The 25,356-nt window shown below is 42.8% G+C and overlaps 1 protein-coding gene and 1 non-coding gene across 2 annotated transcripts in view; one reads left to right on the plus strand and one right to left on the minus strand.

The window, feature by feature from the left end:
* The window catches only part of GLI3 (GLI family zinc finger 3), a 265,844-nt gene that overhangs the window by 86,068 nt on the left and 154,420 nt on the right, over window positions 1–25,356 (minus strand). Inside the window, 2 exon segments of the mRNA XM_032484273.1 lie at window positions 22,514–22,596; window positions 22,598–22,620. Of these exon segments, the coding sequence (XP_032340164.1) occupies window positions 22,514–22,596; window positions 22,598–22,620 (106 nt within the window).
* TRNAA-CGC lies at window positions 10,084–10,155 on the plus strand. The gene has a single exon. It is a non-coding gene; the product is annotated as a tRNA-Ala (tRNA).

The raw sequence follows: 25,356 nt of genomic DNA on the forward strand, positions 1-25,356 counted from the left end.
TGGGAAGAATACTGCAGTTTCGAACAGCTCCAAGAACAGAGATCCCATGCAGGTTATGTTGCAGCCAAAGAGTACAGAAATACGCCTGTGACCCCTCCTACCGGACCATACAACTGCTGTCTAGGAAAAAGATGCCCAAGCTGTAGAGGGCTGTCTGGGCTGCCAGAGCACCACAGAGTGGGAGGAACTATGGCTCCATGACCTCTGCATCTCGGCTCAGGCATGGATCTCGGCCCCAGCACGCCCACTCAGGGATAACGTCCCCTACCTCGCTTCCACTTGTCTCCCCAAAGCCGGGAAGACCCAGTGAGTGGCTACCATTTTGTCTCCATACTGCCCAGTGGAGAAATGAAGTTCAGTTTCAGACAAGAAGGAAGGTGGAGATTATTTTCACGGTCTCCCCAAAGACAGTAAAGCAGTATAAAGTTTGTGTCTCTTCACTTGTGGAAATAATTTAACTTCAGATTAATTCCTTTATAAGGTCATGAAAATAGATTACAATGAAAAGAACAGAGGAGTCTTATTAGAGCATTTTAAACATTATATTATGATAAACTTAAAAACCAAAATGCGGATTGCAGAGAGTAACCGGACGTCTTAGTTAGAATGAAATATCATTATATAATCTAATTTGTTACTGCCTTTTCATTTATCTTATTGGGTTACTGAAATGCCAAGATTAAAATCACAGTATTTAATCACTCGCATTACCCATTATGAGAGCATTAAACATGGTTTATATGCTGGATTATTATAATTTGCTTCCACATTGCTTGGAACACTGGAGATGTACACATACCCCTTGCATTTTGGGGTACACGTGAGGGCTTCAACTACCAGAAGACTGAAATGTTGGATTTTTTTTCCTTCTATCTAGCAAGTTAATTTTTTGTTCAACTTTGCTCTTTCTCTAACAAGTAGATACCCTTCACACTCAAGTAATGGTCTAACAGACACCAAAGACGAGTTACCCCTGATGATGCATTTTTAACCAATTGATGAATTATTCAATCAGGACAGTCTTAATAGACCAATATTTGTGATAAAAAATGTTGCTTTCCATTCAGCGACTAAAATGTCTCCCGCGGCGAATACACCAGACATGGTGGGAAATTCGCAGCCCTGAACTTGGCCTTTTCCTCTTTGCAAGGTGAGCTTTCAGATAATCTCTGCCCCAGAATCGTCACGTGCCCCTGCCAGGTAGAGGCGGCTGTCCAGTCGCCAGCCTCTGCCCAGAGCCACCGCCGGCCCTGGAAGGCTGGACTTTGTAGCCGGAATCAGCTGTCCCTCGGGATTCCACTAATGAGAAGCCAAGGCAGGGGCTGTAAGTAGAGGGGAGAGAATTCAGGGTATTTATTGCCCTCGCTTCCTTTCACAGGCTACAGTTCTGCTGGTGGCATTCCTGCCTCCCACCCCTCGGCTCCAGACGTGTGACCCCTCCTCCTCGGCGCCAGCTCTCACTGACCCTTTCCCTCCTTTTGCACCGTCAGGCTAGGGCTGGTAACCTCTTCAAACTTTTGCTACTCCTGGGGGCTTTATTATCATTTCCCGAGCCCCGAACCTTGTCCACACCTTTGTAAATATCTGCGCCACAAAACTGCCGGGACCCTAGCTGACAAGACGGTTCAGTTTCAAATCCCACTGCATCATCTTTGCAGCTAAGGAATATTCCCCGTGAATTCTTAACGGACTTGGGCCTTCAACAGAATGACTACATTGGATTTCAAGTTTTAAAAGCTCCACGTATAATAACACAGATGAATGTTTCAATGATCCATTCGTTCAATACACGTTTGATTGAAAATCCATTTACTAAGAAGCCATTACGATGTCAGCCCTTGGGGGTATTTCAAGAAACGTAAGATAGGGGCATTCAGTCCCTACTCTCAGAAGAAGTTACAGTCACACGGCGGAAAGGCGCACATGCCTAAGGAGAGTATGAGAGCAAGTATTACCTGATGAGTCAAAAAGCATCATCAGGAGGTTTCCGGGACATTTCCTGGTTATGAAAAATGTGGAACGTGAAGTGTGCCACAAAGACTAGATCAAATTAGATGGAAGTAGTCACTGAAGGTGAAGGTTAGAACATTGCTTAACACACACGAGTGCTCAGCTGCTGAATACTTTCTTAGGTGACAGTTTAAGGGCTATGGCTGATTTCTTTAGTGAAAAAAAAAAAAGAGAGAGAGAGAAATACTTGTTTTAATGGAGAAACATCACTTCAAAGGATTTTTGAGAATAACTTCCTTGTTTTCATTTTCTATTTCTGCCTGAATATAGAAGGAACTTATATCATGAATTGAAAAGTTAAAAGATTATTTTTTCAAAAAAGGCATTCTCTGTATCCAAGCTATCCAAATCTAGCCAACGTCAGTATTTTAATCTATTTACTCCCAGCATTTTTTTCAGGCATTATGTACTTCTAGTCAAAATAAAAACATACTTTGAATTATACTTCATCCCTTAACATTAAAAGGTTTTTCTGATATCTTTTAATAAACTGTACATAAACATCATATATAGTTGCAGTGCAAATTAAAGCATAACGAGTTATCACTAAAAACCCACTAGAATAGCTAAAATTAAAAAGACTGATGGCACCAAGTGTCGACGAGGATCTGGAGCAACGGGAACTCTCACACAACCTGCATGTAAGTTGCACAACCTCATCAGAAAACAGTTGGGTATCATCTACTCCAAGAGACACACCCTATGACCCAACAACTCCTTTCCTTGGTGTGTCTACAACCATATTGTGTACACACGTGTCATAATGTATCAGAATATTCAGAGCAGTATTATTCATTCACATTAAAATTGGAAACAACCATGTATCTATCAACAACAGAATGGGTAAGTAAATCACGCAATGACAGAGTGAAGAGCTATGAAAATGAACAAACTACAATGTGGAAAATCTCAAAACATAACGCTGGGGAGAAGAAACCTGGTACAAAAGAACATAAGATACTGTATTATCCCATTTGTATAAAGTTCAATAACAGACAAACCCAGACTTTAGCGTTGGGACAGTCAAGACAACGTTTACCTCCGGGTAGGTTGGAGCTGTATGGGGAGGGCTTCCGGACGAGTGACTGTTCTATTTCTAGACTTGGTTAGTGGTTAGAGGTTTTCACTCTGTGATAACTCTTAGCAATTCATTGAGCTACAGTTTGTGTACTTTTCTGTATATATACTATTTATTACCAATTTTTAGAAAAGAATATATGCATTTTATATGTGTCAACTATAACAATATTTTCCACAGTGATCTCAACCATTTCTATTACGTTCAGAAAATCAAACATATATTTATATTTTGCAACATTTTTTAAATGTTGCTTAATTATAACATAAAGATTGCTTAAATTTCATAAAAAATATCATGATATTTTCCACTATTAAACAAAGATAGTCTAGCTGACCTTATTCTAAATTCAAAGTAAATCATGGAAGATGGGCTTCTGTATATTAATTTTGGGGGAGGAAAGGTCCCACTAGGCCCATCAGAAGGAGAGGCCAAGCAAATATCCACATGGCAGTCATGTCCTTTGACAACTGAAACAATGCTATGGTTTCTATAAGATGAATGTAATCGTTGATGGCTCAAAGTAATTTTATTCCTTCCTGAGAAGATTGCAAACCGTAATTTGCCAAAATTTGTCTTCACTCTCTAAATATAATTCTATATTAATAGATTAAGATTTCAAGGTCAGGAAGTAAGTCAAAAAATGTAAAAGAAAGTCAATTCAAGCAACTGTCACGTGCAATGCAGTGTTATTAAAAAGAGTCCTTAAACCTACTAGTGGTTCAGAGAAGCACTTGGAGCCAAATGACCGCATCTCATCATGTGGGTCTTCTCCCTGTCCCAACTCACTCCTGTGTATAAAGTTTTTAACACTTTAGAAACAAGGGCAGAAGAGAGGAAAGAAGCAGGTAGACAGTATCCCTGATCCAAATGGCAACTGAGAAACCAGTTTCTAAATAACCTGTCACCATTTTTTAATATTTTAGTTCCATAAACGCAGGGTATATCTACAATTATTATTTTCAGCAGCCTCCTTTGTTGTCCAAACAGAATCCAAGCATTCCACACAGAAGCACCCCTTTTTTTGCAACGTGTAACAAATCACAGAAATCTTCTTTTCCGCCTCACCCCCGTTCCTAGTTTGTGAGGAAAAACAAAACCAGTAAAAAAATTACCACTATGTAATTTTTAGAAGAACTAGTCACTAATATAATTAGTACATAACTTACTCTATTTTAATATGCATAACGTAGGTTATCTATTATGTTAATATATTACACATACTATAATTAATGTAGATATAAGGACTAGTCATTAGAAGAACCAGTATTTGTGTCTTCCTTTACAAAGTCCACAAAGATACCACCCTGACGAGGAAACCGCTGTGGCTGCAGAGGAGAAGTTCATGCCGATGTGATGGGCTGTGATGCCCTCCGAACCCCATGTCTGGCAGATGGCAGGACAGGGAGCTGCTCTCAGTGGTCAGACTCTGGGACAGTGGGTGGGCCCCTGTTTTCTGAAGAGCTTCCCAACTGTTCTGCTGTAACAAAGCCAGCTGACACTGTCCCTTCCTCCTGTCCTTCCATAGGATAGCAAGTTGTTCCCTTTTTTCTTTGGATACTCTCTCTTCCTCCAGCGGGGCAGGCCATGGGGGAGGCCAGTCCAGCCCAGCCCGTGAGTCCAGGGGGCTCTCTCCTATCTCAGCCGCCTCCTCCGTTTCTCCCTGCAGCGGGCAGAGTCCCTTTAATCAGCTGTTCTGTAACTCAGAGTTGCAGGATCTCAGACTTACATCTAGTGATGGATAGACTAGATCCTTAAAAGCCCGATTTGCTCCAAGGCTATTGAGCTTAGATAGAAAAGGAGCAGCGCTGTGCTGTTTAATGTTTAATAAGGCAATATACACAAAGCAGTTAGCCTGGGACCTGTCACACGGTAAGTTCTCAGAAAACGTTGGCCCCTAATACCAACCCTCTCATTCCTGCTGCTGCTCTTGCTACTAGACCTCTGGGAGGTCAAGGCCAAAGCCGTGCTGCTTTCATTGCGACCTTGTGCATTTCTTTCCTCTGGGCCCCACGGGGAGGGGTCTCTTCTGGAAGACATGGTTCAGCTCTCCTAACACCCTTGGTGTCAACTTGGAGCACCCCACCCCGCCTCTTCTGACAAAGCAGAGTTTAGAGACTTTACCTGACCTTCTCAAAAATGGGTAGGACTTTTTTTTTTCTGAAAGTAAATTCAAGGGCATGATTACTCCGTAGTTTTAGTTCAAAACTTCCTTGCCATGAAAAAAGAAAAAAACAGGAGTAGGGGGACAAAAATTTTTAAGTCTGACTTCTCTGTCATGTCTGCCAATTTTCCACTCATTCTAACAGATCCTAATTTTTTTGGAATTTGATGAATAACCCATTCCATTCTCAGCGCAACATGCAAAATGGCGATATTACATCCTTTTCCAAGAAGAAAACGCACTGTAAAACGGAAAGATGTTGAAATACAACAGCGTGGAATGACTTGGCCAAGGACTAAGGCTCATGAACTAGCAGCATCTAGAAAATCCCTGAATCCTGTGGCGTTTGTTCTCCGAGGTGTTACATCTTCTGATAACGCAGAATCCTATCAACCATGATGCCCTTTGGTAGGAACTTAGGGATTTGAGCCATGATACCCACCAGGTGTAAGGGAAAAGGAAAAAGCACATACAGTAAAGTACGTACATGAGGTTCAGCTAGAACTGCTGATTTAAATAACTAAACAAACAAGCCAGTGCTTGGAAAGTTCAACCATTTAAGGTACACAGATACTCAAAACATCCCAAGAGCCCCAAGCCAGGATCTGTTATTTAAGTGACATGCTAGGAGGCTGCTAGGAGGCTTCAAATACTGGGTGGAAATAGCTAATTAGGAACAGGAGGTTAGGCTCCCCAGTGCAATCTCTGCTTCTTGTTGAGTCCTTCTGCAGGAGGGATGGAGGACAGTAACAGCAAGGACAGTGCATCTGGAATTCTGAGCCAAGGAGAAAAAAGGAGTCTGTTTTAACTTGTATTTTACCAATGTGATTTCAAGAACCAGAGAGAATAAATCCTTTATCAACAGCAGTCTAGCACGTTGAGCTTAGGTGTGTCTCCCAAGAGCTAGGACTTCTTCTCTTGGAACCATCATCATCGTAATCCTCGTAATTGCCATGGTTACTATTAACTGTGGACTAGGGTGTTTTCTGGGCTGTCTCATGATTCTTGGCAAGATGCACCTGACGCACACTTCCCCTTATTCTTTAAAGCATCATTATTTTAAGTGATAACAGAGATGTCCATCAAAGACCTGTGGTTATCTAAATGCTCTCCTTCAGAACACAATCCCCCAGCTTTGCTAGGGGCATCTGGCTTAGTAAAGGTGAAAACAGGAGGCCCTTTGAAAGTGCCAAGCTCTTTAGATTCAGCTGGAAGTGCTCCTTGGAAGACCGCACATCATGTTGACTGACACTTTATATCCCACACATCCTTCTCAATATTCCAGAATTTTAACCCCTCTGAGGGTGTCAAACTTCTCAAAAATAAATTAAGTGTGGCAAAAGGCGTATATCTAATGTCCCAAGGGGGACAATTTGTCTGTATTATTCAATAGAAAAGAAGCATTAACCCTTAAATAAGGAGACAGCAACTTCCTTAGGGTTCCTGTGGCTTCACAGAACTTTGCTCCAGGCACAGGGAACAACATCACAGGAGGCTGAAGATGACTCTGGCCACTGGGAAGGGAACCACGGTCTCTGACTGCACTCTCTTCTTCCCAGTGAAAGCAAGCCTTCTGATTCCACAGGTAAGGCCAGATTTAACTGACTGGGAACGTTTGTATGATGTGCACAATTACCTGCTCAGATTACCCCCGGAGAACCTGCCTAGGACCACAGACTTTGGGAAACAGCTTTGCAGCTTTACTTTCCTCATCTGTAAAATGTGAGGATTTGGATGAAATGATCTCCATTCCACCCACCAGGGCTAAAGTCTCTTTTGATCCTAAAATCCAATGTTTTTTATAATTCAAACCATTTGTTCCTGTCTGCCTTTGATTGGCTCTGACAATTCATGTTATAAGGTCTGTAACGTGAATAAAGTTTAGTTTAAACATTTGGGGACCCTTCACTCAAGTGCCCTGCAAATGAGGTCTCATTTTGCTCCCGGGTTCCCTCCCCCCTTGAATGGTACTGTCATCATCACTGCGACTGATGTTCCTGCCCTGGCCACTGGGTCTTCAAATTTGGTATTTCTCCCTGGAGAAGTGAACGGGTCTGGCTTTACACTGACTGGATTCGGATGGTGATTGATTAATAAAAGAAAGTGGGTCCACATAACCAGGCAAAAGGTTTGGTACTGAGCCTCAGCTTAAACACGAAAGGAGCTTTAACCAGTGAGTTCACAGCTATTAGACGTTTTTATATTAACCACACTTTTCCCATCCAGGTTTGTGCATTTTATCTTTATTCTTTCAAATCCTGAAATTGCTTGGATAACACAGAGGGTTTATATGTTATACACACAGACACACACACACAGGCGCGCGCGCGCACACACACACACACATACACACACACTTCTAAGAGCAGCCTGAACTTTTAGGGGAAATTGAAGAGGCTTTGTGTCAAGTACAGCTAAATCCAGCCTTTCCATATCAAACCTCTGCTAGAAAATTACTGTGCAGGTGATAAGGCAGAAAGATATAATAAAAAGTGACTCTACTCAATTTACACTGCAATATTGGTATGACTGAATATTTCTCATTCAGGTGCCTGATAAAATCGCTAAACTGTATTGCAGATAAATAAAGGAGGCTTCTGTCAAGAATAAACACCATTAATCATGAAGTCTTACCCTCTGAGAGCCCGTGCTATGCATCTGCACAAATACAGCAACACAACCGGCATGTGACATCCCTTCCTCCTTTACGCTATTTCAGGCTCAAGTTGGCCTCCTTTTTCATTGTGTAGGATTTAGGCAGCAAGGGCGTTTGGAAAACGTTCTCTTTACATTTTAACTTTATAGTCTGCAACCAGGTCCTTTATTACAACATTTGGCAAAAATTGGCTGGGTTCTTGGAGGGGGAAAAAAAAAAACCTTGACAATGAAATAAGTTTTTTGTTGATGGCATATCTACACACTCAATGTGTATGTGATTTAAGCAGTATTTCATCCAAGCTAGGATGCTACTGATCTAAAGGCCCATGTTATTTTAGGAACCACTAAGCTCTTCCTTATGACTTTCCATTGTTACTTTATAGTTATTAAAAGAGCTCTTTTGGGCATATTCAGACGTAGATTTTGTGATGTGTAAACTCTATGACTTGCACGAAAAGGAAAATCTAGGGCAAAGTAATTTTATTAAGAGATACCCGAAACTCCCTCACGATAGCCACCTCACCAACGATTGTAAGACACAATGGACTGTAAGGTGCATTCCAATTTCAGAGACGTTCAGAGGTGAAAAAAGGATGCACGACTCGGAATGGATGGCTTAAATATGATAATAGACACGTGCTAGGTAATTCTGCCACTTGTCAAATACCTACGACGTGTCGGAGGCTGTGCTCCTGTGCTATCTATTTGCTCCTTCCTTGAATTCTTGACATTGCGTGGGACGGAATAATGAAACTGGGCTTGGACAGAGCAGGTAATCTGATTGTGAATACCTGAGCTGGATTCAAATCAAGTCTATGATTTGAAACACAAAGGAAAGCTACTCCAAGACAAATACGAATACGTGCACATATGCTTAAATACACTTATATTGTAACATTCTTGAGGCTTTTAATCAAACAGGACCATATGGTTGTCCAGTTACCTTTTCACTCCAAAGGAAACCGCTCTGAATGACAGTCACACGTCACAGGCGGTGCCCAGTGGCCCTGTGCGCTGTGGCCAAGGGGTGTGTAAGGTGGGAGGTACAACCAGAGTTTGGGCAAGACTCTCAGCAGATCCTCACGTGAGGAAAGAGAGGGCAGGAGGAAAACCTGGCTCCTGGGCATGTATGGATTTGGGCCATGACATTTTCCTGGAGTCCTCTTCAAACTGTCCACACACAAGGGAAAAACCACTAACAAACCTAAACTTCCCACAACCCTGGGATGTTAAGGACGGATATGGAATATAATGTACTCCACCTGCTTTATTTCACAGGTGCAAACAAGGTGACTGAGAGAGGTCAGGGGGAGCATTGCAGGATCCAGCTGATTTGTGGCAGAGTCATGATGGAACTGAGTCCCACGTGTATTACAAAAACAGCTTCTAAACTGGCTTGAAGAAAAGGACTATTAGAAGCCATGTGCCCAGAGAATTATATCTGAATTTTCTGGAGTTGTACATTGAAAGCTGGGGGAAAAAATACTTTATATGGGCTCACGTAACCAGCATTCTGTTGGATGGAGAGGTGGGGGGGGGTGCTCAGGGGCGATGACTCAGCAAAGCTGTAGTCCAGACTATGTCACACAGGAAGTGTCAGGGCAGCTGTGTTCTGGCTCACTGCGGGCTGTGTTTTCAGAGCCCACTCCAAGTGGGGAGGGCCTCCTCTAGCCAAAAGAGTCTGACTCCAACTTACAGACGAACCCTCCCCACGTGAAGGAGAATGCGGTGCCGCCAAGTGGGTTCACTTACTGGCCGAAGAGAACACCGGCTGAAAGTGTGCCCCACTGTCCACTGCCATCCTAGGGCTCCCACAGACTGGACACCAAGAGCCCAGCTCAAACCAGGACCCACCAGAAGATAAAAGACCTCAAGAAACCCGCACCACGCCCTGCCCACACTGCTTAGGGTCTCCCCCAGGCCCCTAAGGAAGGGCTTCTGTGTATAAATGGGTATTTACACTGCATATAATTTCATCACAGATTGGGTGTTCGGTCATTTCTGAAAAATTCTTTGGTCCTCTTTTGGGAAGTTCCTGTTACACTGTCAGTAAATGCAGGCTCCCTGTTAGGTATAGCATACCCTACCTGCTTGTCAGAGTCAGTGATTCTTATGTTCAAAAAATTGTGTACAAACAGGTGAACAGATCCCCTATAGAATTTTGTTCTTGGGGGAGGGTATAGCTCAGTGGTAGAGCACATGCTTCGCATGCATGAGGTCCTGGGTTCAATCCCCAGTACCTCCATTCAATAAACAAATAAATCTAATTACCTTCCCCCAAAAAATAAATAAAAATTTTAAAACATTAAAAAATAAGTTTGAAAAAATAGAATTTTGCTCTTAAGACAGATGAATTCTGTCTAGTGGTATCACCATGTTTTTATAATACCTGGAATGTATGTATAATTCATTAAAGAATCAAATTTTTAATCTTTCTTAAAAAATTTTTTTTTTACCTTTTTCAGTTTAATCTTTCTTAATAGAGGTTAAAAAACACTTAATTCTTAAGTTTGTTCATTGTCCATCTCGGTCTCGGTCACAAACCATGCTTTGGAAAACATATGCACAGGAAAATAGGACGGCTGTGATTAAGATAGCTGAATAACTTTCATTAGTGTTCATTATTTCTACACAGATGGAAATGCATTTTGTGCAATGACTATGCAGTTCCAAATGTAGATCTAACTTCCGTGGAGCTTGGGGGGTGCCCCTCCCACCTGGCCCACGACAATTTATGCTACTGAATTGGGCGTGAGTAGAATCACCTGCCTGCCTTCAAGAGCTTCATTCACACTGAAAAAAAACCCAGTGATTCGCAGCCTCCTTCAGTGATTTTCCAGCTAGTGATGATTCAACAGCAGCTCTGTTATTAAACTGGAACGAAGCACTACCCTCTCACTAATGAGGTTACAGAATGTCTTTAGGTCTCCATGTTAGGGGCGCTTACAAGCCCTCTGCTTGGCAGAGACCCATGGCAGTTCGAAGCTATGGACTAATCACACAGGCCGGAATCAAATGGGCTGGAAGAATTCAGAGACTTGGCTCCGAGGAATGTAATTCATGCAGAAAAGCGTTGTCAGAGCGAGGCCAGGGAACCTCGTGGGAAGAAAGCAAAATAAACAGTCCAACAAAGACAACAAAGAAGGGCCAATAGCCTTTTCTGAAGCTTGAGTACACTGAGACTCCAGCGGGGGCCCTGGACAAAGACCTCATCAAAGAACACCCTTGCCGAGCAAACAGACCCAGAAGGATGCTTCCCTGGTGCACTCGGCGGGAGGGGATCCGACTGGACTTTCCAGTCCTTCCAATTCAGCTTCCTCGTACCGCCCTCCTCGCAGCAAGCAGAGCAACAACAAACAACAGTAAGCCACGTAACTGAACAGCCCTACGTCTGCCTGGGTCCAAAGATGGGGGGAGGCAGGGAAGTCCGCCCAAATTAAATATGGGGCGGTGTGTCTTCTGATTGCGCTTCAGGTCACAGGCAGGCCCTCGCCAGGTTGCGACCCGCCTAAGTCAGAGCCACAAGGTCTGCTCGCCACGCTCCAGAGATGAAGACAGACTCAGGGAGGGCTCAAGGACCTTCGCTTTGAAAAGTCTCCCAAACAGCACGTGACATTCACTGGCAACCCGCTGAGTGCTGGGCTTGGAAAGAATCCCTCCAGAGAGCTTCCGGGCGGCCTCGCGCCCAGGCGGGGCCTATGCTTTTGGCCCCCACCCACCACAATCCCCCGACGTCCGGCGAGCTCCGGAATCGGACTCTCCTCCCCTGAGTCCACTGACTCCTGAAACCCACAGTCTGAGTGACCAGATGTGGATCATTAAAACGTGATTGAAATATTTTAGGCTGAACTTCTTCCCTCTTGACGACTTCCATTAAGAAGAGGATCACACAGTCTTTTATCAGCTAAGCTCCAGTACAGGCTGAGAGGACCGCGGGGAAGATGGGCAGATGTGAGCACTGTGTGTGCGTGTGTGTTTATGTATGTGTGTGAGTGTGTAAATATACAGAGTGTGTGTATAGGTGTGTGAGTATATTTGTGTGTGTGCGCATAGTGAAGTAATATAGACAGTAACAGAAGATGCTTCCTTTCAATAAAGAAACCCAACATGTTAGGTAGTATGAAAATTAACACAATCTCATATAATCCTAACATTAATGCGTTTTATCTCAGGTAAATACGGTATTAAAACCTTTTAAAATCAGAGATCCCTTTAGACGTCTGACTGCCCTTGTTACTGATGTAACTTTTGCACTGATTTCTGAAAACTTTCATGGGTGTGCATAGTTGATGTTGAAAAATGAGATGCACTAGGAATATGGAGATTTTGTTCTCTGGGGGAGTCAGGGATCGCCGTGCATAGAGGCAAAAAACATTTCTCTAAGCTGGGGATGCTTTCTTTGGACCCTGTCTTAAAAATGTAAATCATATTCAAGCAACAGGGTTTGGTGATTTGTTTTGCAAATGAGGCAGATCATTTCACTGCCAGGGCCTCTCTTCTCCCCCCTCCACAGCCTCCCACATATAATAAAGATACTGTTCATTTCTGATGAACCTGGCAATATTTGAATACTATTTGAATGTATTTAGAAGAATACTGATGGTTCCCTAAGGCCTAACTCATTCTAGGTAGTCGGAGGTACACATTGACCTTGTCAGGCCCTGGGGGTCACTTGATGCACAGAGCGAATACAACTTCTTCAGGCAGAGTTCTTACTACGTAGGGGTGACTACGGCCTGGGGGGCGATCAGCTCTTTAGGAATAATTCACAGGTACCCCCAGGTGAACCTGTAAAAAGTCTTCAACTGCCACTACCCACACCATTCATTTTGGAATTAGTTTAGATTTTCAGATGAAGGCTAAACTTCTCATTCCCTGTAACAGTCTTAATGGAGAACTTTTTAATGAAACTGTAATCTCTCTGTAGTTATATGAGAAAGTCTTAAATATCTATAACTTACCAGTATGTGGGATGTTTCATTACCCAGAAAATTAGTGGTTGGCTGTTAGAAAATCTATGGCTTTAGGTTACACAGACCCTTATTTTTTTCTTTCTTGGAAATGTAAAGCCGGCCCTCTATACCTGTGGTTTCACATCTGTGGGTTCAACCCACCATGGATCGAAAATATTTGGGGAAAAAAAATTTCCAAAAAGTTCCAAAAAGCAAAACTTGGAAGTTGCAGCCTGCTGGCAACTATTTACATAGTATTTACAACTATTCACATAGTATTTACATTGTATTTACAATGATTTACATAGCATTTACTTTGTATTAGGTATTGTAAGTAATCTGGAGATGATCTGAAGTATATGGGAGGAGGCGCATCATTTTTATATAAGGGATTTGAGCATCCTCAGATTTTGGTATCCGTGGGGGTCCTGGAACCAGTTCCCCAGGGGTACCACGGGAAGCCTGTACTCTCATGCCCTAAGGCAGTTCCTGCCACTTTTTACCTTTCTCTCTGCATTCTTTTTCCCTGGGTGTGTGTGTGGAGAGAGAGAGACACGGTGGGAGAGGAGAGATGGAGGTATAGGGTATAGATCTCACGCTGATGTTTTTCAACACCAGAGTTATAAAAATTGATGCAGTGTCACCGATTCAGCTAGGTTAACGCAAGAAGTAAACATGGGACCAATAGCCATTTAACTGGTTAATTTTTACCCAACAGCAATGTAATGATGCCCATTACTGTTCTGATATGCCTTTACAAGGATCACATCAAAACTAAAAATAGTCCGTGTTTACTTTTCAAATTTCTTTTCAGTAGAGTTACCCAATGAATGTATTTGCAAAGACATCTCCACCCGCTGACTCAGAGGATGAGTTTGAAAACAGCCCTTCCTCTTGCTAGCTCCTTTTAGTATGTTTAGTTGCCTTGGATCACCAAAGCTGCAAAAATCTAGCTAATTTGTTCCTTAGGATTCAAAAAGTTAGCAAGCCAGCTCCTGGAAACAAATCTGCAAACACTGTATTTTCTGAAGTCAACAATAACAGAAAGAAATGAAATGACAGGCGGCCCTGTGTCCCTGGCCTTTGTTCCCCGGGGGAAGGGGCTGAAATGAACTCAGCCTGCCGTGGGGCTATAGGAAATGGCATGTCTTTGTTTAGGTGGAAGAAGCGGGTTCTGTTACCTAAGTGAGGGAGAGAGGACCACGTAGGACAGGATGAGCCGCAGGCAGCTTGCGTTCAGGAGGTATTTATCACAGACAACTAACTGGAAAGTGTCTTCCCGTGGGGACAGATTTCTGTTCAGGTTCCATTTTCTCCAATGCATACTTTGAAAAATAAATACGACGGTGGCAGTAAATTTCTGTTTTCTTTGAAGCCAGGCTTAACATGAGTGGAAGCATTGTGCTCAGAGAAAAAAGTCTGTTACAGTCCAGTACCCCCCAGGCCCCCGCAACAGGCTGGACAGCAGGCTCTGTAGAGCCGGCCGCTTCCGGTTCAGTGCCCGTGAATACCTTCAGTCAATATCTGCTCCCGCCCCGACTGCTGAGCGCAGCACAAAGAACACAGGAATTTATCCAAGAAGCTGGCGCTCAGACTCTCTGAATGTGCACTATAATTAGGGCCTGCTTTCTCCGTAACCAATGACCGAATTCAATATTTCAGTCGTTGGAAATATTGCAAAACAGAAGTAAGTATTATGTCCTGGTAGCGTCAACTTGTTTGTTTCGTGTTCATTTCTTAATGCAAAGTGTCTGGGGGTTCATCTGGATTTACGTCGCCCGCTCATTAAAAATGTTCAAGTTGAGGAATTGAGACTCACCCGTATTTTCCAGCTGACACTGGGAACTGGGGTAGAGACCAGGAACTGTGGAGGTGAGGACTAGGAACCGAGGAGGTAGGGAGTTCTAGGGAGTTCTTGGAAAATCAGGCAGGCTTTACATTTTCTCAGGTAATCATGAGAAATAATAACCAAATAGTAAGACATTTTCTTTTTGGGACTCATGATACGCAACAACAAATGTTGGAAATAGCAGAAGGAAAAGCCTGAGAGTAGAAAACACAGTGTATGGCATTGCTTATAAAAAAGAAAGAAAAATAAAGCAGAAAAGAGTGGAGAGAGAGGCTGGGAAGGAGGTGTTATATTTTAGATCAGGGGTGGGCAAACTTTGTATTTGAGGCCTTGCGGGCCACTGTCTCATCTACCCGGCTCTGCCCGATTGCTAAAGCTGCACAGACAACAGTAAACAAGCGGTAGTCACTGGATCCCAATAAAACTTTATTAACAAAAACAGGCCACAGTTGGATTTGGCTTGCAGGCCATGGTTTGCCAAGCCCTGTTTGTTACGTGGCACTTCACAGATGAGCTCTCTGATATGGAGACATCTGTGCAGGGAACCATCTCAAGTAAGAGAGCAAGCCTTGGGGATCCATGGGGAAAAGGACCCATGCTGCGATCTCATCCCACGTGGCTTACATTTTATAGGGTTCACAGCTGTGATCACTGATCATTATTTAGCCATGTTTTTATAGGGTCTTCTCAAATGCTCTTGGTTAAGTATTTCTCAATATTCTACCAAGTGGATGAGTCACAATTTACCCAACACATCATGTAGCTGAACATATAAACGGTCCAGTTGTTGGGTGTCACAAGTTCTGCAGTAGCAAACTTTGATGTGTACCTTTTTTTTTTTTTCTTTTTTTGGTTACAGATCAGGCTTCTTCTGATCTTCTCCTCACTGCCATGTTCCTATCTTAGAATTCTGCAGAAGACGATGACAGCCAGTGACACTGAAAATTCCCTATCAGGTGCTGTGAGAATCAGGTGTGTTCATTTAGCAAGTACAAACGAGAGCACCCAAGTCCCCAGTGTTCATTTTCATGAGTGGAGGATGAAAGTCAAGTGCAAGGGGTGGTGTCTGGTGTCTAGGTTTCAAAATTGTGCCCACAGTAAGTACTCAAAAGTGTCATTTTACAACTAAGGCCATTATTAGATATTTTTCCATGTGAATCGTCCAATCATTTCCGTTTTTCCCCTTTTACTTGAAATTCTGGTACTCATCTTATATTTGCAATTAAAGATTGCTAGTCACATTAATTTTATTTCCATGTGAGGGGCCTGGAAGCAGCTACAGATGTACGTTAAATGGTACCCAGTCACATAAGGTGACCTCGGACCTTCACAACCAGCAACTGATTCAATATCAGTATCAGGGAATCCACTGGCAGTGCAGCGCATCCCAGGCTGCAGTAGGTACTTAAGTTAACATCATCTTTAGTAGTAATCCAGCTTTTGATTCTGCATCCTAAGTGTGCTACCTTTGCTGGCATGAGGCAACACGGTCTACCAAAGTCAATCAACAAAAATAAAAGAGGATGGCAGCCTCGTCCTGCGTTGGCCTAAAAAAATAACAGCTCATTATCATCCCTGAAAGCAGTATTTACCTAGAAGCCCCTCTGTGTAAGGCATGGACTCAGCCCAGCAAATGCAAAGACACACACAGATGGTCTTTGCCCTCAAGAGATGTGAATGATAACCCAGTTCATTTTCTTTTCTTTCTTCTTCTTCTTCTTTCTTTTTTTTGGATTGTGGAATTGTGTGTTACAAAGTGTTAGCTATGGTATTTGACGTATAGTATTTGAGACAGACCTATGGGAGATTGCGAGTTCGGTTCTAGACCACCACAATAAAGCAGTTATCCCAATAACGTGAGTCACACAACTTTTTGGTTTCCCAGTGCATGTAAAGTTATGTTTACAGTATACTGTAGTCTATTAAGTGTGCAATAGCATGATACTAAAAAAATGGGCATGCCTTAATTAAAAAATATTTTATTGCTCAAAAATGCTAACCATCAGTGAGCAAATGCTGTTGGAAAGATGTACCCATAGACTTGCTTGACACAAGGCTGCCGAAATCTTCAATTTGTAAAAAAGAAAATATCTGAGTGGGCTAAAGTGAAGGGCAGTAAAACAAGGTCTGCCTGAAATCTGTTATGTCATCACCCTTTATCCATCTTAATAACACGTATGGCAGCGCATAAACACCTGAGGGAAAAAGAACCTGCTTTTGTTCATTTTAAATTGTATTATTAAAATATTCCAAACTAGTTCTGCCGCCAAATACAAGGTTTTGCTCAATCTCCACGTTTTACTGGAGTCTTTCCCTAAGAATGAAAAGAGTGAAATTACTATTGTATGTTCTGAGCCCATCATGGTTTTAAGGAGATGGCTAGATTGAAGGCTGCTTTTGAATAATCATTAGATGAGCTCCACTCAGCGGAGTACCTGGCTCACATAAGAGGCTGAATTCAGGGAGGGAGGGAAGAGAGAACGGAGGGAAACTGGGTAGTCGTTCCGTCCTCTACTTACTCTAAGCTTTTACCGTAATGATCTGTCTTTTCTTAGAGCTTTCTCTGTCTGCCAAGAAATGTATTTATTCATACTCTAAACTTGCTACTCACCTCTTCGCTCTCAACCCTAAAAGGCAGTCATAACCACGGGCACGAAGCCTGGCTGATTCCCAGCGCGCTCTCTTTCACAGCTAATGCTGATCATCTACCCTGTACTGCCCTCTCCCCGGGCGCCAGGAAGTGGACCACTTTCAGTGGGAGGAAGGGCCCTCCCTATTTAGGTGGAATAATTCCAGGCAGCCTTGGAAAGAGCCACGTTGACTCAGCTAAGAGGAAAAAGAGCTGCCGAGCAGAACAGAACATGAGTGCTCATTTACCCCCAGAGAGGAAAGATGAAGCTGGTTTTCTAAAATGAATTAGTAAAGTGGGTGGTGAAATGTGACAGCCTTTCGGAGTGGGACGCAGCTAGGAATGCAGTGCTGCTCGCATCCACAGCACGAGACTAGGGTAGCCCTCAGTTCAACTGGCAAGATCTGGGGGCTCGAATTATCGTAATGAATTAGTAACTGAGGGTGACCCTCCTCTGGAAAATGAATTGCAGATCGCAGCACGAAGCAAATGGACAGTCTGAAATTCAATTCATTTTGGTCTATAAATGAGAAAACTTCAGCTCAAAAAATCTGTAAAAGATAGTTTTTTTTTTTTTTTCTTTTGGTCAAGTGAAACTCCAGAATGAATGTGGAATTTAAAACTTTATAATTTGGGTTTCTATGAATACACGATGTCTAGTTTTAAAAAGTGAGTATGCTTAAATGAGTTCTAACATTCAGTCGAAGGGGAAAAAAAGCACACATTCAAAATGTCAGAGAAAGAGCACTTTGTACATCACTGTGAAAGTCGTCACTTGAAAATACAATTGTTTTGCGTGGAAGGGAGGTAATATTCCAATTGTCTCCATTTCCAAGTGGAATTTTCAAACAAGCAGTAGTTGTTAGCCTATCATCCACTCCCATGGGTTACAACAGCGCCCCCCAGAGTCCCGCAACCTCACAGACCCGATGTCAACGATGCAGAGCATGAAACAGAGAGGGGACCAAGAAGGAGACAGACCCACATGAGATCAATGCCCCCGTTATGCGGCTGCAGATTCAGGTGCTGTCGTTAAGGCTCCAATCTCAGCAATGGGATACAATGTACTCACTGATCTTTTTTCTAAAACATCGTACTTTTTTGCTAACACAACACTGTAAATCAACCATACTTCAATAAATTTTTTTTTAAAAAACAGTGTACTTTTTTCTGCATGGCTTAATAAAACATGGACTCTGTGGTCAAAGCAAATGATTTGGGAGCGCGTGCGCACAAGAGAGAGCAATTATCTGGGAGCATAAGTCCTGGTGGATTCAGTAGAGAATAAGTTTCAGAAGAAAAGGGAAAAGTCTCCATATCCAGTGTTTCCAAATTTTCAGACTACTTGAATTAAATACACGTAAGACAGGAATCACACATTCTCTGTGACCTTTATATGACACCTCAGGGGAAGATGACACCTACATTCTGTATCTCACTAAAAAGTCCTGAATCTACAGTCATGATTTTGAGTTAAGAAAGGAAATATTAATAAATGCTAATATTATTTCTAGCACTGTATGTGGAACAACTTAAATTTCTATAATCTGTCCATACTACCTAACCATAAGCTGTGGCTAACACCGTGAGAGTCAATGGGACAAGCTAATGGTATTTCATTTAACAAACTGAGTTCTTTAACACAAACTGACGTCTTTCCGTACATATTTATAAGGCTTGGTGGTTATTATTAGGCCATAATTGCAGTTGTTCTAACACCTAATAAGCCATGGTTGGAAAAACAAAGGCAGGTTAATTTGTGATTTCCTCTACTCATTCAGAGGCAAATTAAGTGTCAAACAGCTAATACAGAACATATTTCATTTTATGAGATTTTAATTTAATTCTGCACCGTATCGTGGATGCCTTAATATAGGGTGGTTTATCTAAAAAGAGGAGCAATTTATAAACCTCTTTCAATAGAATCATTAACGATGGGATATGATAGCATAATTATCGCAGCGCCAGCCATCCTTCTAAACAGAGATCTGCTGGCATTTCCATCATCCGCACAAACCCTGTTTCAAGAGACTTATAATTTAATGTTTAAAGTTGGCACCAGACGAACAATTATGTGTACAAAACAATGAGACTATCCCCAGATTTTGTCTTCTTATAATTAAAAATATTTATTCAATACGCTTAGTAAGCTCACTTGATCTTATTTTCTAGAAGATAATTATAAAGCAAGCATTTTGGAATTCAACTTCTAGATAAACTCATTTCACTTTGCCAGGTTCCTGCTTTACCCCCTTGGCAAAGATGCGCTTTTAGGATTGCAAGAACCAAGCCATATTCACCTAGATTACCCTCCACTCCCAAAGCGATCTGATCACAGGCATCTACGTTTGCACCACAGACGTACCAAAGCCACCCAGGGACTCATGACCGAGTGGGGCCGGAACAGAATCTCTCAGCGTCTTTCATACCCCCAATTGTCTCAAAGGCTGCCTCTCCGGGTTTGCTTAGAGTTCGGCACTTGTAAGCAGGGGCTCACGTGAACGTGATTTCACTGAACTCTGCCTGCAATTGGGAAAGTCCAGTAAGGCGGGTAACTTCATTTCCATGGAATGAAACCAGCATATGCAAGTTGTAAGTTACCAGTTCCCAGCACAGGCCATTCACTGCAATAAAGGAGCCCAAGAGGTGCACCGAAGCAGCCTCTGGGACAGCAGGCAAAGGTGCGGTCTGAATGAGGCCTTGAGGATGGGGTGTTTCCGCAGGAGCTTGCCCGGCAGGGAGGGAAGACCACCGAGGGCAACACAGAGAGAGCGTCACATCATAAAGGCACAGAGGTGAGGCTGACCCCAGCTTCCCAGAGCCCACTTTGTAAGCTCACTGTCTCCACCCAGGACCCTGCTATGCCGAGCAGTCCCAGGAGACCACAGATCATGCACGTGCTCACCACACTGTGCCTGGCAATGACATTCACTGGGCATTTCAGAACTTCTCTTTTGAGGCACAAAGCCTTCCATCATGAATCTTTGGTAACTATACATTTAGGCAGCTAGGGAACAACACAGTTAATTGCTGCTAAATTATCCTAAAGCTTGGTTGAAAAAGTAGGTAGTCCAATCACCCCTCAGTATGCGAAGGGCACTGGTTCCAAGACCCCCATGGATACCAAAATCCATGGACCCTCAAGTCCCTTACATAAAATGGCTTAGTATTTGCACATAAACTATGCACACCCTCCTGGATACTTTAAATCACCTCTAGATTACTTTTGATACTTAATACAATGAAAATGCTATGCAAATAGTTGCCAGTGTGCTGCAAATTTGAGAACTTTCTGGAATTTTCTTCTCTAATACGTTCAATCCGCATTTGGTTGAATTCTCAGATGCAGAACCCGAAGATACAAAGAGTTGACTGTACGAAAGTCTGTAAAACCCCCAGCTCAGCAGTCACATCTGAAATATCACCCCCTTCCCTAGGATTCTCCGAACTTGACCTGCCTTGTCTTGTGGTGTTTTTATCACCAGCGAGCTAATACTTCAGATGTAACAACCTGGCCCTGGAACACACAGCGTGAGCTGCACGAGGGCCTGCTGTTGTCTCATTCTGCCAAAGAACCAAGACTTGGGGGTTTTACGGATAAATTCATATTTATATTTAATTAGAAGGCAAACTATAATGAACCCAGAGGAATTAGTTCATTCCATCATAGAAACTCAAATTTTAAAATTTCTCTATAAGATGATTTTTGAAGGAGTGACACACTCTGAAATCCCATAGAAAATCTGATTTAAATTACTTCATCACTGCCGAGACTGGGAGTCTGGGAGAAATCAGTCGTCTGTGTCTCCCAGGCCCGGTGAGCCCTTGCTGGCCCTGTTCTGTGGTCAGATCTTCATCTGACATCCTCGTGGTCCCATCTGCATCACAAAACCCCAGTAGAATGGGAATGAATTCCATAGCAGGTTTCAACCTCTGCATAGGGGCCTTCAATTGGCCTCTTGGTTTTATTTGGAGCGTATTTTTAGCAGGTCTTAGAACCCTGTAAATACTTACTTGAGTTCCAGTGAAAAGCCGAAGAATAAGTCACATGTTTCTGCATTCTCTCTCTATAAACACCCACTTCTCCTTTAACGCGTATAAGTCTGAACACAGATTTATTACTTACCTCCAGGCAAATCTGCTCTGAAATTACAATTCAGTAATGGGCGATGGATCCAAAAAACTGTTGGTAAAATATGGTATGTGTACTTGGGCATATAGTTAGGGTTGTTAATATCAATTAATTCTGCTCACAGAGGAGGACTTGTTTTAAAACAACTTCATTTTTCTTTGGCATATATGTAATTACATGGCTGTAACTAATAGCCATGGAGATGCAATCCACCATCCGAATAACCAGCATTATTCTTCAAAGTATTATTTGCGCTTTTCTAACTTTACTGTCTCAGAAGGAAGGGCAATTACCAGATAGGACGAAATGTAAAATCAAGGCCATTCGTAAGGGACAACCCCTCCCAGAGAGAGGTTCCAATTAATCCAGTATACATCCGCTTGCTGGACGGTGCTACAAAAGAATACCATTTCAGTTAGCAAGCCTACAATTCTTCTTTCTCCCCAAATGGAATAAGATAACATTTATTTCCAGGAGATTTTCATCCTCCTTTTCTAACGTACGTTATCACCCCCCATCCTTTCCTTTTCTCTTGGTGTAAGCCATGTGCTCAATCGCTTTTGCCATTTTGTTTGGGTGACGTGCCCATCAATCAAGTCACTGTTGGTGTACACACCACGGGGGCTACGAAATCCACCATGAAAATTTCATTAAGATTCACTGTGATCCCTGGAACAGGGCCTTCCAGTAACAGAAATGTGAGCCTGAAAAACTTCAAACCCACTCTTGACCAAATACGTATTCTGAGTGGTAACCTTCCATTAAGCCTCTCCTGTTTAATTTAGTATTTACAGCCCACAGAGCACGCGTCAGCAAAACTGTGTAGAAAATACTTCCCAGTGTGACAGGGATTCTCCAGGAAGCAGCGGGGATCTGCTTCACTGAGTCCAGGAACAGAGAGACTTGCTGTATTTCAAAAGTAAATCTTCGCCTTCTAACCCATCTTCAAAGCCCTGCAGCTGTGCCAGTAACAAAAATCTCGAGATGGTAAAAGCTAGTATTTTGTTCTGTTTCATTAACAGGTAAAGTGGTAATACTCACACATGCAACGGAGGAATCGGAGACGGATCGTAATGATATCGCCCCTCGTGGTGTCTTGCATCGATGGGGACGGGAGGATGGAACTGCCGGAAAGAGATGAGGAGGGTCTGAAAAAAAAAGAGAGCCCAACCTGTATAAAACGGAACACTTTGAAACAGAATCCCAATCCACGAAGCCACACTGCCAGACGGTCTTCACAGCTGACGCTGAATCTACCTGATGAACTGGGGAACCCTTCAAAGTTCAGGACCAAGTGAATAATAATACCAGCACCTGAGGAAGCAGAGCCTCTGAAGGCAACTCAAAGCCAGGCAGGAGAGCAGGAAAGGGGACCAACACGTGCTCCCACCCTGCGGGGAAGGCCAGCCAGGGTGCAGGGCTGAACAGAGCCACCACGCCCGGGAACAGATCCCGGGACACTTTTTATTGTTTAAATTATCCTGTCAAGTGAATTTGAGACAAAGACATAATATCATGACTAGTTTCCATTTCTCCCAAACCTGTGATGCTTTTCAAGGAACGCTTTCAAAAGTCCCAGCTAGCACACACACACGGACACGCATGCACACACACACATATATATGCTTGTTATAAATTTAAATGCAAGCTCCCTTCCTCCTTGTCCTAGGTCAGGCCTCCAGAGTCCCCACACAAGGGCAGCATATCTATAGGTCAGACAGAGAAATGCTACCTGGCCTGACAGAGGGAGGTTTGGAGCAAACTAGGGGGGTCCTGCTCTGCAGTCCCCAACGTTCACTTTGGACCCACACCAGCCTCCCCTCCTGTTCTGGATCAAGCCGGTGATCAGTGTTTGGGGGTTCCTGTGTGTGCTTGCTTAAAATAGCTCTTCTCCCCACCCCCATTTACTTGTAGTAAATTGCCCTGATTATCTCTGACAAATTGGAAAATAAACTTCTGTTTCCTAAATAGTGATGCAAGAGCGGAAGACAGTTTTACCAGATTTTATCCTTAGGAGCATCACTGGTACTGAAGTTTCTCCCACTTCAAGAAGCAAAGTAGAGAATTCCAACACCAGGAGGTGAGCCTGCACGGCTCTGAGCCTGGGAGGACGGCAAATACAGCGGAACCGGGGCTGCAAATGCAACCTTCCACACGTCGCCCTCGTAGCCTGCAAGGAGCTATCCCGCTGCTACTGCCCCAAACACTGCCAGGATCTGATGTACACACCAAACATGCCTCTTTCAAAAAGTCTGGAGATGTTGCCCGGGATAGCATGCAGCTCAGGTAATTCCCAACGAGGCTTTACAAATAGGCTCCAAGCAACAGCCGGAAGCAGTGACACAGAACCTCAACGGTGGGTGGCAGAGGGGGCTGGATCACACGCAGACTAGGAGTGACCGCACCCTCTACCGCACCCCTGCTGAGACCTTCCTTAGGTCTGGGAAGAGTGACTATTACACATGTGTTTGCTGAATGCAGGTGATTTACATTTTCCTCCCTATACATTTCTTTTTTTCCCAAATTTTCTTCAACAAGCACCTTTTAGAATGTAAACATAACCTTTCAAAAATATTTATGATACCTTACTTCCCTCTTTTTAAAAAAAAATTGCCCCTACTGCCTTCCTTTGAGAATCTAAGAATATGGTTAGGAGGAAAAAGATAACAGAGAAAGCCATTGACACAGAGCATTACAGCTTTGACAGACCTACGGAGCTGAATCCCACCAGATTTAGAACCTGGGAGAAGAGGTTCCACAGTACTGCAACTGTCAACTGTAGTTTGTGCTCAGTTGGGGATAAGCGGGGGAGGGAGAGGGACCGAGGGAGAAAGGCATCACCTTGCTATCCTCTCATCATTGTCACTGTGATATCGTGACGCACAGCAATGTTGCGAGTTCAACAGGTGAGGGATATTGACTATCTGATCAGTTATCACACTATCCTTTTTATTAACTTCATATGAAAAAATCAATTATAATCTAAATGCATCACTTAGGACTTAGTATAAAAGGATGTTGTATTTTTTTTTTTGGTAATACAAATCTTAATAGTTGGTGTACTCGGTGTGAATATTTATGTAGCAACGTCCCACATAACCCAGTAATCCTGCAGAGCCAAGATGTCCTCTGATAACTAACCATTTTCAAAGAAAATGAGGCATCTTTCTTTTTTGTATTTATTTAGACTTTTTTTCTGTTTTTTTAAATTGAAGTATATATTCAGTTTACAATGTTGTGTCAATTTCTAAAAAAAATACATAAATGAACTTACTTACAAAACAGAAACAGACTCACAGACATAGAGAACAAACTTATGGTTACCAGGGGGAAAGGGGGTGGGAAGGGATAAATTGAAAGTTCAAGATGTGCAGATACGAATACTATATATAAAATAGATACACAAGTTTCTACTGTATAGAACAGGGAACTATATTCAATATCCTGTAGTAACCTATAATGGAAAAGAATATGAAAAGGAATTTCTGTATGTCTATGTATGACTGAAACATGATGCTGTACCCCAGAAATTGATGCATACGTCTTAAAACAACATAAAATTGAGGGGAGTAATCCTTTTTCATGAGTTTGAAAGTCTGACACCTACTCAATGAATGTTTCCTGATTTTAAATTTTGACCAGGTCCAAATGAATCACGGCATTTCGGAGTCCAGGGGGTGAATGGCTAGAAGCCTCGGGCGTGGAGTGTCTTGTCCTCTACTTCGAGCCATCACCACGTATGCGGACAAGCTCGCCTCCCGCAGACTTCAAACTTAACACCCGTCATCGGCTCTTGGAAACTGGAGAAATAAACCTACCAGAACTGGGTATAAATCATGCATGCATACAGTCTGACCCACCTCCTAAGCTTTCTCCCACGCATC

This window comes from Camelus ferus, chromosome 7 (genome assembly GCF_009834535.1).
Source record: "Camelus ferus isolate YT-003-E chromosome 7, BCGSAC_Cfer_1.0, whole genome shotgun sequence".
NCBI classification, from domain to species: domain Eukaryota; kingdom Metazoa; phylum Chordata; class Mammalia; order Artiodactyla; family Camelidae; genus Camelus; species Camelus ferus.